This window comes from Oratosquilla oratoria, chromosome 15 (assembly GCF_046742065.1).
Source record: "Oratosquilla oratoria isolate Oo_2021 chromosome 15, ASM4674206v1, whole genome shotgun sequence".
Classification (NCBI taxonomy): domain Eukaryota; kingdom Metazoa; phylum Arthropoda; class Malacostraca; order Stomatopoda; family Squillidae; genus Oratosquilla; species Oratosquilla oratoria.
The window spans coordinates 16,944,718-16,959,715 of NC_134791.1; the positions used below are offsets into that span (position 1 = coordinate 16,944,718).

General features: G+C 46.9%; 1 protein-coding gene across 1 annotated transcript in view; it reads right to left on the reverse strand.

Annotated features, from left to right (window-relative positions):
* LOC143033063 (uncharacterized) overlaps positions 1-12,331 on the reverse strand; it is a 75,953-nt gene extending 63,622 nt beyond the window's left edge. Inside the window, exons 1-2 of the mRNA XM_076198260.1 lie at positions 12,266-12,331; positions 11,484-11,662 (exon numbers count right to left, since the gene is read on the reverse strand). Of these exons, the coding sequence (XP_076054375.1) occupies positions 11,484-11,662; positions 12,266-12,331 (245 nt within the window). The remainder of the gene's footprint in view (positions 1-11,483; positions 11,663-12,265) is intronic.
* Between the last annotated feature and the right edge of the window lie 2,667 nt (positions 12,332-14,998).

Sequence of the window (14,998 nt, forward strand, 5' to 3'; positions counted from 1 at the left end):
ACCACTAACAAGGAAATTGATATTATCAACCCATGAAAGTATACATACATATGTGATGATGTGATATGGTTTAATGTCACACACTCCCCCTCCCCTATCGGGAGGCTAGGACGGTGCCCCTCACAGAGGGCTTTGTAGCGTGGAGTTTAGTGAACCATGCCCTTGGTTCAACTTCGCCGGTGGCAAGATTCGAACCGCCCTCACCTCGACCTTTGCCGCAAGTAACGACGCCCTAACCCGCTCAGCCAAAGGCTTTTACCCCTTACAAGGGAGGTAGCCAAAATGAAAAAGGCATAAAAACCATTCCCACCCACTCCATCCCTAATGCACTCCACTCCCCTCCTCCCTCCACCCTCCCTCTTATCTTGGCACCTCCTGGATGATGGGTCATCCCTGCATCTAGTCCACTGCCCTGGGTCAGAGGCAGTGTTGCAAGAAAGTATATATACTCAGTAGAAAAGATTAGTCTCCAAAATGGTTGTGCCAAAAGGAAAAGTTATTAAAGGAAGAGAATGGAAGAGGAGAGAATCTGTAGAGATGAAGAACTTTGAGAAAGATCTATCTATATCTACTCGTATATACCAAGAGCTTTTCCCCCTTTATAAGAGAGGTAGCCAAAGAACAGCAACTAAATTCGTCCCAAGTCTTGCAGGCAAGACATATGAAGAGACATTACAAACACTGGACTTGCTATCATTGAAAGAAGTGGTGTTCAGGCCAGTAAAGGGACCAGATAAAAGTGACAAACAAGACCTCTTTGGCACACTTGTCTGAAGGATGTCAAAAAACATAGTTTCCCAGATAGATGCATCAACTCCTGGAGTAGCTTAGATAATGTAGCCCAAAAGCAGGTTCAAAACAAGGTAGGATAATTTTAAGATGAAAAAGCGGGGGGGGGGGCACGGATGTAGCTCCTTTCCTGAATATTACAATTACTAAAACACACACAATGCACATATTCATTTATGTATATGTATGGATGCATATTGATATGTATTTCTTATGTTTGTGTGTGTATGTGACTATGTAGACACATGTATACACAAAATTGATGTAGACACATGTATACACAAAATTGTTCATAGGAAGACCCTAGTACTGTGATGAAGGCATTTGTATGATCTGCCTCTCTAAACACCTGCTGGACATGTGGGAACACAAAGTGAAAAATTGCTACACCACAACTGCATCAGTAATTAACTCAGTATGTCTTTATCTATATACAAAGTGGCTTCTTCCCCTTTGTAAGAGGGATAGCCATACAAGGCATGTACCCACATTCATCCATCCCATGTGCCCAAACCATCACAGTATTCTTTTATCAGCACTATCTGCCTGCTCCCTTTCCACCCCAGCTATCCTCCTCACCTCCTCATTTCTCACTCTATCCATCTTGTATCATCTATCATACTTCCAAAATGCTTCATCTCAAATTTCTTTTTGTTTCCTTTAAATTCCAAGTAGCCCCCATAGAGTGTCATATGTACAAGCTCCTCTTTTATACAGTTCTGTCTTTGCATCCATCCCCAGGCACCCATTTTTTATGACACTTTTCATCCTTCACTATACAGTTTACCTCCACCTCCTTCCTCCATTCCCTGCCACAAGTGACACAAAATATTTAAAACTATCCACCTCCTCTAACCTCTTTTCTTTAAGACAGCTTACTGCCATCCTCACCCCTTTGTATATCTCATCTCCTTGCTCTTACCTACATTTACTTTCAAGTCTCTCATATCATATATTAGCAAACAACTGGCTTACCTCCCACATCTGTTCTCCTTAACCATCTACTTCCCATACCACACCATCCAGGTACACATTAAACAGTCATGGCAACATGAAACAACTCAGTTGCAATCCCACCTTCACCTCACACCACCCACTCTCACCACATCAAACCCTAACACAAGTTCTACTACTCACGTAAAAGCTTTTGACTGTATGTAACATCTTTCCCCCTAGCATATATGTGTGCAAAACTTCCCACAGTGCTTTCCTGTCACCCCTGTCATATGCCTTCTCTAAATTCATAAAGGCTAAAAAAAAGCTTTACCTTAAGCCAAAAACTTCTCTCAAATCTGTCTTACCACAGAAAAATTACCCATGCATGCTCTACCTTTCCTAAATCCACTCTGTTCCTCACCAATTACTCTCCCTGTGCCTTTCCAACTACACTCAACAAAATGATCCCTTTAAAACTACTACATTCACATTTACCCCCTTTTCATTTTCCTTTGAGAAATCAAAACTGTGTAAATAAATCTAGAGAGTGAGTCATATCTACCATCGCCATATTCAGGAGCTTTGAGGGGGATTGAACACAGACAAACACACAAACCCAGACATGTAGATACATATACAAAATCCACACTCTGTTTCAGTTGCAGCTTCTCCACCAGCCAGCCTCCCTCCCTTCTTCCTTCTATTCCTCTTCCACCAGCCAAGCAGCGACCTCTTCTCCTGTTCCTCCACTACCCAGGCACCAGCTGTTCCACCTCCTTCACTAACCAGGCACCGGCTGCTCCACCTCCACTAACCAGGCAGCTACTGCTGCTGCTCCTCCTACTCTACTACCCAGGAACCAGCTGCTCCACCTCCACTACCCAAGCACCAGCTGTTCCACCACTAACCAGGCAGCTGTTCCACCTCCACTACCCAAGCACCAGCTGTTTCACCACTAACCAGGCAGCTGCTCCACCTCCACTAACCAGGCAGCTGCTCCACCTCCACTAACCAGGCACCAGCTACTCCACCTCCACTACCCAGGCAGCTACTGCTGCTGCTCCATCTCCTCTACTAACCAGGCAGCTGCTCCTTGTCCTCCACTACCCAGGCACCAGCTGCTCCCCCTCCTCCACTAATCAGATAGCTGCTCCTCCACTAACCAGGCACCAGCTGCTCCACCTCCACTAACCAGGCAGCTGCTGCTCCACCTCCAACCAGGCAGCTGCTGCTCCACTACCCAGGCACCAGCTGCTCCACCTCCTCCACTAAATAGGCACCAGCTGCTCCACCTCCATTACCCAGGTACCACCTCTTCCACTAACCAGGCACCAGCTGCTCCACCTCCACTACCCAGGCACCAGCTGCTCCACCTCCCCCACTAACCAGGCACCAGCTGCTCCACCTCTATTAACCAGGCAGGTGCTCCTTGACCACTACCCAGGCACCAGCTCCTCCTCCTCCTCCTCCATTACCCAGGCACCAGCTCCTCCACTAACCAGGCAGCTACTGCTCCACTACCCAGGCACCAGCTGTTCCACCTCCACTAACCAGGCACCAGCTGCTCCACCTACACTAACCAGGCACCAGCAGCTCCACCTCCACTAACCAGGCAGCTACTGCTGCTGCTCCTCCACTACCCAGGCACCAGCTGTTCCACCTCCACTAACCAGGCCCCAGCTGCTCCACCTCCTCCACTAACCAGACAGCTACTGCTGCTCCTCCTCCACTACCCAGGCACCAGCTGCTCCACCTCCACTACCCAAGCATCAGCTGCTCCACCTCCACTAACCAGGCAGCTGCTCCACTAACCAGGCACCAGCTGCTCCAAATCCACTAACCAGGCACCAGCTGCTCCAAATCCACTAACCAGGGACCAGCTCCTCCAACTCCCCCACTAACCAAGCACCAGCTGCTCCATCTCTACTAACCAGGCAGCTGCTACTTGTTCTCCACTACCCAGTCACCAGCTGCTCAACCTCCTCCACTAACCAGATAGCTCCTCCTTCTCCACTAACCAGATAGCTCCTCCTCCTCCACTAACCAGGCACCAGCTGCTCCACCTCCATTAACCAGGCACCAGCTGCTCCACCTCCACTACCCAGGCACCAGCTGCTCCACCTCCACTACCCAGGCACCAGCTGCTCTACCTCCACTAACCGAGCAGCTTCTCCTCCACTACCCAGGCACCAGCTGCTCCACCTCCACTACCCATGCACCAGCTGCTCCACTTCCTCCACTACCCATGCACCAGTTGTTCCACCTCCACTAACCAGGCACCAGCTGCTCCACCTCCACTAAACAGGCACCAGCTGCTCCACCTCCACTAACCAGGCACCAGCTGCAGCTCCTCCACTACCCAGGCACCAACTTCTCCACCTCCACTAACCAGGCAGCTACTGCTGCTCCTCCACTACCCAGGCACCAGCTCCTCCACCTCCACTACCCATGCACCAACTGCTCCACTTCCTCCTCCACTACCTAGGCACCAACTGCTCCACCTCCTCTACTAACCAGACACCAGCTGCTCCACCTCCACTACCCAGGCACCAGCTCCTTCACCACTAACCAGGCAGCTACTACTCCTCCATTAACCAGGTACCAGCTGCTCCACCTCCACCACCCAGGCAACTACTGCTCCACCTCCACTACCCAGGCACCAGCTGCTCCACCTCCACTACTCAGGCACCAGCTGCTCCACTTCCTCCACTACTCAGGCATCAGCTGCTCCACTTCCTCCACTGCTCAGGCAACTGCTGCTCCACCTCCACTTCCTCCTCCACTAACGAGGCAGCTGCTGCTACTGCTCCTTCACTAACCAGGTACCAGCTGCTCCACCTCCACTAACCATGCAGCCTCTGCTCCTCTTCCTCCACTAACCAGGCACCAGCTGCTCCACCTCCACTAACCAGGCAGCTACTGCTCCACCTCCACTACCCAGGCAACAGCTGCTCCACCTCCACTAACCAGACACCGGCTGCTCCACCTCCTCCACTAACCAGGCACCAGCTGCTCCACATCCTCCAATAACCAGGCACCAGCTACTCCACCTCTTCCACCAACCAGGCAGCTGCTTCTCCGCTAACCAGGCACCAGCTCCTCCTCCACTAACTAGGCACCATCTGCTTCACCTCCACTACCCAAGCACCAGTTGCTCCACTTCCTTCTCCGCTAACGAGGCAGCTTCTCCACTAAACAGGCACCAGCTGCTTCACCACTAACCAGGCACCAGCTGCTCCACCACTAACCAGGCACCAGCTGCTCCACCACTAACCAGGCAGCTGCTGCTCCTCTTCTTCTAACCAGGCAGCTGCTGCTCCACTTCCTCCACTAAACAGGCACCACCTACTTCACTTCCTCAACCAACCATACAGCTGTTGCTCCACCACTACCCTGGCAGCTGCTGCTCCACTTCCTCCACTAACCTGGCAGCTGCTGCTCATCCTCTTGTTCCTCTAACCAAGCAGCTGCTGCTCCACTTCCTCCACTACCCAGGCACCAGCTGCTCCACTTCTTCCACTAACCATACAGCTGCTGCTCCACCTCCTCCACTAACCAGGCAGCTGCTGCTCATCCTCTTGTTCCACTAACCAGGCACCAACTGCTCCACTTCTCCACTGACTAGGCAGCTGTTCCTCTTCCTCCACTAACCAGGCAGCTACTGCTCCTCTTCCTCCACTAACCAGGCAGCTGCTGTTCCACTTCCTCCTCCATTAACCAGGCACCAGCTGTTCCACTTCCTTCTCCACTAACCAGGCAGCAACTGCTCCACTTCCTTCTCCACTAACCAGGCAGCTGCTGCTCCACTTCCTCCTCCACTAACCAGGCACCAGCTGCTCCACTAACCAGGCAGCTGCTGCTCTTCTTCCTCCACTAACCAGACACCAGCTGCTCCACCACTAACCAGGCAGCTGCTGCTCCTCTTCCTCTAACCAGGCAGCTGCTGCTCCACTCCCTCCACTAACCAGGCACCAGCTGCTCCACTTCCTCCACTAACCATACAGCTGCTCCATCACCTCCACTAACCAGGCAACTGCTGCTCCTCTTCCTCCTCCACTAACCAGCTCCTCCACCTCTTCCACTACCCAGGCAGCTGCTGCTCCACCTCTTCCACTAACCAGGCAGCTGCTGCTCATCCACTTGTTCCTCTACCAACTAGACAGCCAGCAGCCCTCCTCCTGTTTCTCCTTCTCTTCCTCAAACTAGACGTTTACTCTGAAGTTTTTAGGCAAAGAATTGCGCCCAGCCACTCCCTCCCTCCCTCCCTCTGTCGGCTCGGCCAACCCACGCCAAAGGTATGAGGGCATCTTTATTTGTGATATTGTTATTTATTCTCTCCATTAAGAAAAAATGGATAATAAAGAATTACTCCAGATAGAAGTTGTTTGTGTATGTAGCAAAGTCCTTCAGCGTTTCATCATCAGTGCTAGTGTACTAATACTTGTTTACAAGCGTATTAATAGTACAAGTGTACTAGTATCAGTGAACTAGCACTAGTGAATTAGTGTACTAGTGTATTGGTATACGTGTACCAGTGTGCGTGTACTAGGGTACGTGTCCCCGTGTTTTAATGTAGTGTTATGTTCCCATTCTCTTGGGACTTGTTTACTGAAATTAAAAAGCGTGGTATAGGCGAGTAATGCCGATGTCTTGTCGGCGAAACACAATTCTTTATGCAAAAATGACATAATACACATTCAGGAGCACCGCGAATAATTTGGTTTACGTATTGCAATTTAGACATTATGGAATAATTGCACTAATAGTTACAGTCATTTACATATAGATATGTGGGACATAATAGTATAAATAAAGTTATGCTTCCATAATGCAAGTTTCAGCGGAGTGACAATATTAATACAGAAATTGACTTATGGTGTGCGAATTCTGCAGAAAACAATTCACGGGATGACCTTGCTACACTAGTCTACTAGTACTACTGCATTAGTACACAAAAACTAGTGTGCTTGAACTAGCGTAAAAATGTACTAGTGTTCTATTCTACTAGTACAAATATCAAACTACTTGTATAAGATTAATACACTAGTACTAGAAAACGTATACTACTACAGACAAGTACACGTACACTAGTACACTGGCGCCCCTACTAATGGCCTGAGCGCTGTCCAAGTGGACCCCACAGGAGCCCTGACCCCTCTAGGCCTGTGGCTGAGATGGTGGGCAAATCGGAGCAGGTAACCAAAATGACACACAAAAATGTGCCCGCACCTTTCGGCCGACGTGCCCCGGGCCAGCCGCTGACCGTGGCGGAGGACCCCGCGGGCGGACTAAATGATGTCGGCCGAGTGCTGGTCCACGGTGGCCGGGGTTAGCCCGCACCTTCCGGCCGCTGACCGTGGCGGAGGACCCCACGGACGAACTAAGTGATGTCGGCCGACTGTTTGTCCACGCTGGGCGGGGTTATCCCACGCCTTCCAGCCGACGTGCCCCGGCTGGTCCCCACGACCTCGCCCTTGGGCTCAGGTTCCCCACGTCTACCTTGATGTGCTCTGTGAAAGACTCTCCCTGTGGGCTAAGTTTGGGCCAAATTGGAGACAAACTTTACATTAGAGAATGATAAGCAATAAGAATGTCTACAATGCGACTTATCAATACCACAAGTCAAAATCGAAGCTGACTCAACATGTTCGTTCAGACGAGAGCCTCGTTGGGCCAGATTTTGGGACCACTGACCAAGTTTGGGACATGGAGGCACAGTTAAGCCCAACTTCTCGGCGTGACGGAGGACGAGGCAAAGGCGAATTTCTAGTTCACATGAGGTCGGCAAGGGAAATCCGGGACGCGACATCCGCAACTCTGGCATCTCGCGTATAAAGGATAGGGGGTGGATATCCCCGGCCGGGAGGCCGGGTGCCCCCCACCCCCGCCCAACCCGGCGGAGGACACCGCGGACGGACTAAATGATGTCGGCCGACTGCTGGTCCACGATGGGCGGGGTTAGCCCGCACCTTCCAGCCGACGTGCCCCAGCCCGCCGCTGACCGTGGTGTGGGACCCCGCGAACGGGCTAAGTGATGTCGGTCTGTGGGTGAGATGGCAGGTAAATGGGTGCAGGTGACCAAAATGACCATAAATCCAACAAATCTCAAAGAATTAACCCCATGAATTTAGCCGTAAATCCGTAGGTGACCGATTTGGTCCAAACTTGCCCTACAGGGAGAAAGTCGGACACACTGCACAGCAAGTCAGACATGAGCAGGCTGAGACCAAGGGTGTGGCGGTGGTACTCCTACAAATTTGGCCCTTTACATCCAGTAATCACGTTTGGGCCTCTGGCAACATGCCCCACAGGGACAGAGTCGGTCAAAGTGCACAGCAAGGTAAGCATGAGCAGCCTGAGTCCAAGGGCGTGGCAGTGGCACTCCTCCAAATTTGGGCCTTTTCACCCAGTAATCACCTTTTGGCCTCTGGCACCCATACCGTTGGCCTGCATGGTATCAAATTGGACTCCATGGCAGCCCTAGCCGCCCTCGACCTGTGGGTCAGATGGCGGGTACATCGGAGCAAGTGACCAAAATTATCCAAAATCCAAAAAAATCTTAAAGGACTTAGTCGAAAATTTAGTCGAAAATTCGAAGGTGACCGATTTGGTCCAAACTTGCCCCACAGGGAGAGAGTCGGTCAAAATGCACAGCAAGGAAAACATGAGGAGCCTGAGTTCAAGGGCGTGGCAGTGGCATCCCTCCAAATTTGGGCCTTTTCACCCAGTAATCATCTTTTGGCCTCTGGCACCCATACCGTTGGCCTGAGGGATGTCAAATTGGACTCCACGGCAGCCCTAGCCGCCCCCGACCTGTGGGTGAGATGGCGGGTACATCGGAGTAGGTGACCATAATGACCCAAAATCTAAAAAATCTCAAAGCCGCAAATTCGAAGGTGACAGATCTGGTTCAAACTTGCCTCACAGGGAGAGAGTCGGTCAAAGTGCACAGCAAGGTAAACATGAACAGCCTGAGTCCAAGGGCGTGGCAGTGGCACCCCTCCAAATTTGGGTCTTTTCACCGTTAGCCTGAGTGGTGTCAAATTGGACTCCACGGCAGCTCCAGCTGCCCCCGACCTGTGAGTGAGATGGCGGGTAAATCGGAGCAAGTGACCAAAATGACCCAAAATTCAAAAAATCTAGCCGAAAATTCGAAGGTGACCGATTTGGTCCAAGCTTGCCCCACAGAAAGAGAGTCGGTCAAAGTGCACAGCCTGAGTCCAAGGGCGTGGCAGTGGCACCCCTCCATATTTGGGCCTTTTCACCTTCTAGCACCCATGCCGTTGGCCTGAGTGATGTCAAATTGGATTCCACAAAAGCCCTGGCCGCCCTCGACCTGTGGGTAAGATGGTGGGTAAACCGGAGCAGGTGACCAATATGACCAAAAAATAAAAAAATCTCAAAAAATCCCCATGAATTTAGCCGAGATTTCGAAGGTGACCGATTTGGTCCAAACGTGCCTCACAAAGAGATAATCGGTCAACGTGCACAGCAAGGGAAACATAAGCAGCTTGAGTCCAAGGGCGTTGCAGTGGCACCCCTCCAATCTTGGGCCTTTTCACCCAGTGTTCACTTTTGGCCCTCTTTCACCCATACCGTTGGCCTGAGTAGTGTCAAATTGGACTCCACGCAAGCCCTGGCCGCCTTCGACCTGTGGGTGAGGTGGTGGGAAAATCGGAGCAGGTTACCAATATGACCCGAAATCCAAAAAAATTCAAAGGATTAACCTCATGAATTTAGAAGCAAATTAGAAGGTCACCAAATTGGTCCAAACTTGCCCCACAGGGAGAGAGTCGGGCAAAGTGAACAGCAAGGTAAAAATTAGCAGCCTGAGTCTAAGGGCGTGGCAGTGGCACCCCTCTAAATTTGGGCCTTTTCACCCAGTAATCACCTTTTGGCCTATGGCACCCATACCGTTGCCCTGAGTGATGTCAAATTGGACTTCACGGCAGCCCTAGCCGCCCTCGAACTGTGGGTGAGATGGGTACATTGGAGCAAGTGACCAATATGACCCAAAATCCAAAAAATCTCAAAGGATTAACCCCATGAATTTAGCCGAAAATTCGAAGGTCACCGATTTGGTCCAAACCTGCCAGGTAAATCGGAGCAAGTGACTAATATGATCCAAAATCCAAAAAATCTCATGTTCATTTCGTCGTGAGTCACAGTGAGTCTCGAAAATAATTTTAACATGGTAAAATTCTCGACCACCATGACTGTAGATTAGCTTAGGTTGAATAGCAAAAGTAATGTTCAGTTCGTCCTGAGACAGAGTGAGCGTCGAAAACAATTTTAACATGGTAAAATTCTGGACCACTATGACTGTAGATTAGCTTCAGTTGAATAGAAAAAGTCATGTTCATTTCGTCCTGAATCACTGATCTTTTAAGATAATTTTAACATGGTAAAATTGTCGACCACCATGACTGTAGATTAGCTTAAGTTGAATAGGAAAAGTCATGTTCATTTCGTCCTGAGTCACAGTGAGCGATGAAAATAATTTTAACATGGTAAAGTTCTCGAACACCATGATAAGATTAGCTTAAGTTGATAAGGAAAAGTCATGTTCATTTCGTACTGAGTCACAGTCACAATGACAGTATATTAGATTAAGTTGAATAGGAAAAGTCATGTTCATTTCGTCCTGAGTCTCGTTCACCATGACTGTAGATTAGCTTAAGTTGAATAGGAAAAGTCAACTTCATTTCGTCCTCAGTCACAGTGAGCGTCGAAAATAATTTTAACATGGTTAAATTCTCGACAACGATGACTGTATATTAGCTTAAGTTGAATAGGAAAAGCCATGTTCATTTCGTCATGAGTCACAGTGAGCGTCGACAATAATTTTAACATGGTAAAATTCTCGACCACCATGACTGTATATTAGCTTAAGTTGAATAGAAAAAGTCATGTTTATTTCGTCCTGAGTCACAGGGAGCTGTTGAGACAATATTAACATGGTAATATTTTCGACCCCCATGACTGTAGATTAGCTTAAGTTGAATAAGAAAAGTCATGTCCATTTCGTCCTGAGTCACAGTGAGCGTCTAAAATAATTTTAATATGGTAAAATTCTCGACCACCATGACTGTAGATTAGCTTAAGTTGAATAGGGAAATTCATGTTCATTTAGTCCTGAGTCACAGTGAGCTGTTGAGACAATTTTACCATGGTAAAATTCTCGACCACCATGACTGCAGATTAGCTTAAGTTGAATAGGAAAAGTCATGTTCATTTCGTCCTGAGTCACAGTCAGCGTCGAAAATAATTTTACCATGGTAAAATTCTCGACCACCATGACTGTAGATTAGCTTAAGTTGAATAGGAAAAGTCATGTTCATTTCGATACTGCTTCTGACCCCGGGCAGTGGACAAGATACAGGGATGACCCGTCATCCAGGAGGTGCCAAGATAAGAGGGAGGGAAGCGGGTGGAGGGGAGTGTGATAGGGATGGAATGGGTGGGAATGGTTTTTGTGCCTTTGTTATTTTTGGCTACCTTCCTTGGTATATGTATGTACTGTTGTTGTTATTATTATTGTCATTATTTTGTGGAGGTATGGTCTTTTCTGAATTTTCTGACCTAGACAGTGGATGGGAGACCGGGATAGTCCTTCATCCACAAGGATTTAAAATAATTTTTAAAAGTGGGTACATGCCTTGACTGGCTACCTCCCTTGTAAAAGGGGAAATAGCCCTTGGTATGTAGATTGATTATTAATAGCACTTATTACACTGTACATATATTAGTAATCTTACCAAAGGATCATTCTCCCCTTGACTATCAGGTTTAAATTTGTCCTGGCTGCTGGAATTGGGGATAGAAGGAGCCAAAGTATCATATCCAACATCTTCTGGCCTGAGTGTGATGAGGGCTTGAGGTCCTGCATGGCTGCCAGGGGCCAAGGGTAGGTCTCCACAATCCAACTACTTGGGTCCTGGAACACAAATGAAGGAAGTTAATAGACAATACTTTAGCTGAACTGAACTTTTTTCATTATATTCCTAGGCTGGATAGAGTGAGAAATGAGGTGAGGAGGAGAACGGGGGTGGAAAGGGAGTTGGGAGATAGGGTTGATGAAAGAGTATTGGGATGGTTTGGACACGTGGAAAGAACGAGTAAAGAAGGTGAGGAAGGCAGAGTGTAACCCTTTTGGATTTATGTAACCCCTTTTGGTGTTGAAGGTTACAAGAAGTGGGATTGCTCACATGATTCCAAATAGAGGTGTGAGAGCTGAACAGGTAGGACATATATTCAAAATGAACCCTGAATTGAGTGTATAGGATGCAACATTGAAAATATTACAATTAATTAAAATTGTGCAATTTGTTTGCTAAGATGCGATTTGCCCCAACCGCATTTCAAACAGTCTGGCAGATGTGTAGTTCCACTGCCTGCTGCCTGTTTATAGCCCTCTTGTTTTTAGTTCCAGCCTGTCCAGCCAGTTTACTTGTTCGTCAAGATGGCCCCGAAACGTCCTTCATATTCTTGGAACCAGCAGCAGCCCTCCAGCTAAGAAAATACAGTGCAAATCACTTACTCTGGCTAAGAAGATGGAAATTTTGAGCTGGACAAAAAAGGACAAAAAACTTTGGTCATATCCCATGTCCTGGGATTGAGGGAGAGCGCACAGAGGTGCATCGGAGGCAATGCTGCAAAAATACGAGCAACTGTGGAAGCAGGCTCATTTAGGTCCTAGGACATTACACCAGATCGTTGACAATGGAGAGGATGGAAAAATGCTGGTGACTTGGATTCAACACCAGAACAAGAACAGAGTTAATGTTAGTTGGCAACATTGAAGGAAATTACTTTTTTGGTGTGTGTGATGCCTGTAGGAACCCATATCTCACACAAAAGTAGAAATACCTGGACTGTATATTGCCTTCTAGCCAATCATGGTAGACTCCCCTCTCAAAATATAAATTAGTGATTTTTCCTATATCGGCTCCTATCCAACTGTCTTGTATACCCCAAACAGGATATTCCCCAAAATGATGTAAAGCCCTGTCACTGTTTTATATATGCCCCCTTGGTCCTTAATAAACTGCTCCAACCTAAACAGAGCCAACTGGCTCTCTCCTGATGTTTGCTCATTCCTGACCCTGTAGCCTAAAGTCACCCCTTACTACAGGACCTCCCTGCCTGCTGAGCCACCGCCGCCTCCCTTGCCTGCTGAGTCGCCAATGGGTCACTGTGACAGTTCAAAATGAACCTGACTTATGATTTTGAACCTAAGCTCAACTAAAGTCCTGATGGCCAACCATGCATGTTGAAAGTGAGGCGACAGGTCCACGATTTCAAAATAATCACAATACTGATGGCCAAGCAATTTAAAATATTGAATGAAATGCGATGGGTCACTGTGACGGACTTCAAAATGAACCTGACTTACGATAAGCTCCTCCACAGTCCTGATGGCCAAGCACTTTCTAGCATTTTAAAATGCTATGGTAAAATTGTCTAAACAGCTCACTGTGACTCACGACGAAATGAACATGACTTTTCCTATTCAACTTAAGCTAATCTACAGTCATGGTGGTCGAGAATTTTACCATGTTAAAATTATTTTCGACGCTCACTGTGACTCACGACGAAATGAACATTACTTTTCTTATCTTATACTAATCTACAGTCATGGTGGTCGAGAATTTTACCATGTTAAAATTGTTTTCGACGCTCACTGTGACTCAGGACGAAATGAACATGTCTTTTCCTATTCAACTTAAACTAATCTACAGTCATGGTGGTCGACAATTTTACCATGGTAAAATTGTCTTAACAGCTCACTGTGACTCAAAACTAATTGAAGATGACTTTTCCCATTCAACTTAAGCTAATCTACAGTCATAGTGCTCGAGAATTTTACCATGTTAAAATTATATTCGAGGCTCACTGTGACTCAGGACGAAATGAAGATTACTTTTCCTATTCAACTTAAGCTAATCTACAGTCATGGTGGTCGAGAATTTTACCATGTTAAGATTATTTTCGACGCTCACTGTGACTCAGGACGAAATGAACATGACTTTTCCTATTCCACTTAAGCTAATCTACAGTCATGGTGGTCGAGAATTTTACCATGTTAAAATTATTTTCGACGCTCACTCTGACTCAGGACGAAATGAACATGACTTTTCCAATTCAACTTAAGCTAATCTACAGTCATGGTGGTCGAGAATTTTACCATGGTAAAATTTTTACGACTGATTACTTTTAATCAGGTGAAATGAACATGACTTTTCCTATTCAACTTAAGCTAATCTACAGTCATGGTGGTCGAGAATTTTACCATGTTGAAATTATTTTCGACGCTCACTGTGACTTAGGACAAAATGAACATGACTTTTCCTATTCAACTTAACCTAATCTACAGTCATGGTGGTCGGGAATTTTACCATGTTAAAATTATTTTCGACGCTCACTGAGACTCACGATGAAATGAACATGAGTTTTTCTATTCAACTTAAGCTAATCTACAGTCATGGTGGACGAAAAGTTTACCATGTTGAAATTATTTTAGATGCTCACTGTGACTCAGGACGAAATGAACATGACGTTTCCTGTTGAACTTAAGCTAATCTACGGTCATGGTCGAAAATTTTACCATGTTAAAATAGTCTCAACAACTCTCTGTGATTCAGGACTATATGAAGATGACTTTTCCTATTCAAGTTAAGCTAATCTACAGTCATGATGGTCGAGAATTTTACCATGTTTTTGATTTATTTCAACGCTCACTGTGACTCAGGTTGAAATGGACGTGACATTTCTTATTCAAATTAACCAAATCTACAGTCATGATGGTCGAGAATTTTACCATGGTAAAATTATTTTTGACGCTCTCTATGACTCACGTCGAAATGAACATAACTTTTCCTATTCAACTTAAGCTAATCTACAGTCATGGTGGTCGAGAATTTTACCATGGTAAAATTAATTATTTTCGACGCTCACTTGACTCAGGACGAAATGAACATGACTTTTCCTGTTCAACTTAAATTTATCTACAGTCATGGTGGTTGAGAATTTTACCATGTTAAAATTATTTTCGGCTGTCACTGTGAAACAGGATGAAATGGACATGACTTTTCCTATTCAACGCTAATCTACAGTCATGATGGTCGAGAATTTTACCATGTTAAAATTATTTTCGACGCTCACTGTGACTTATGTCGAAATGAACATGACGTTTTCTGTTCAACTTAAGCTAATCTACAACCATGGTGGTCGAGAATTCTACGATGTTATAAATATTTTCGACGCTCACTGC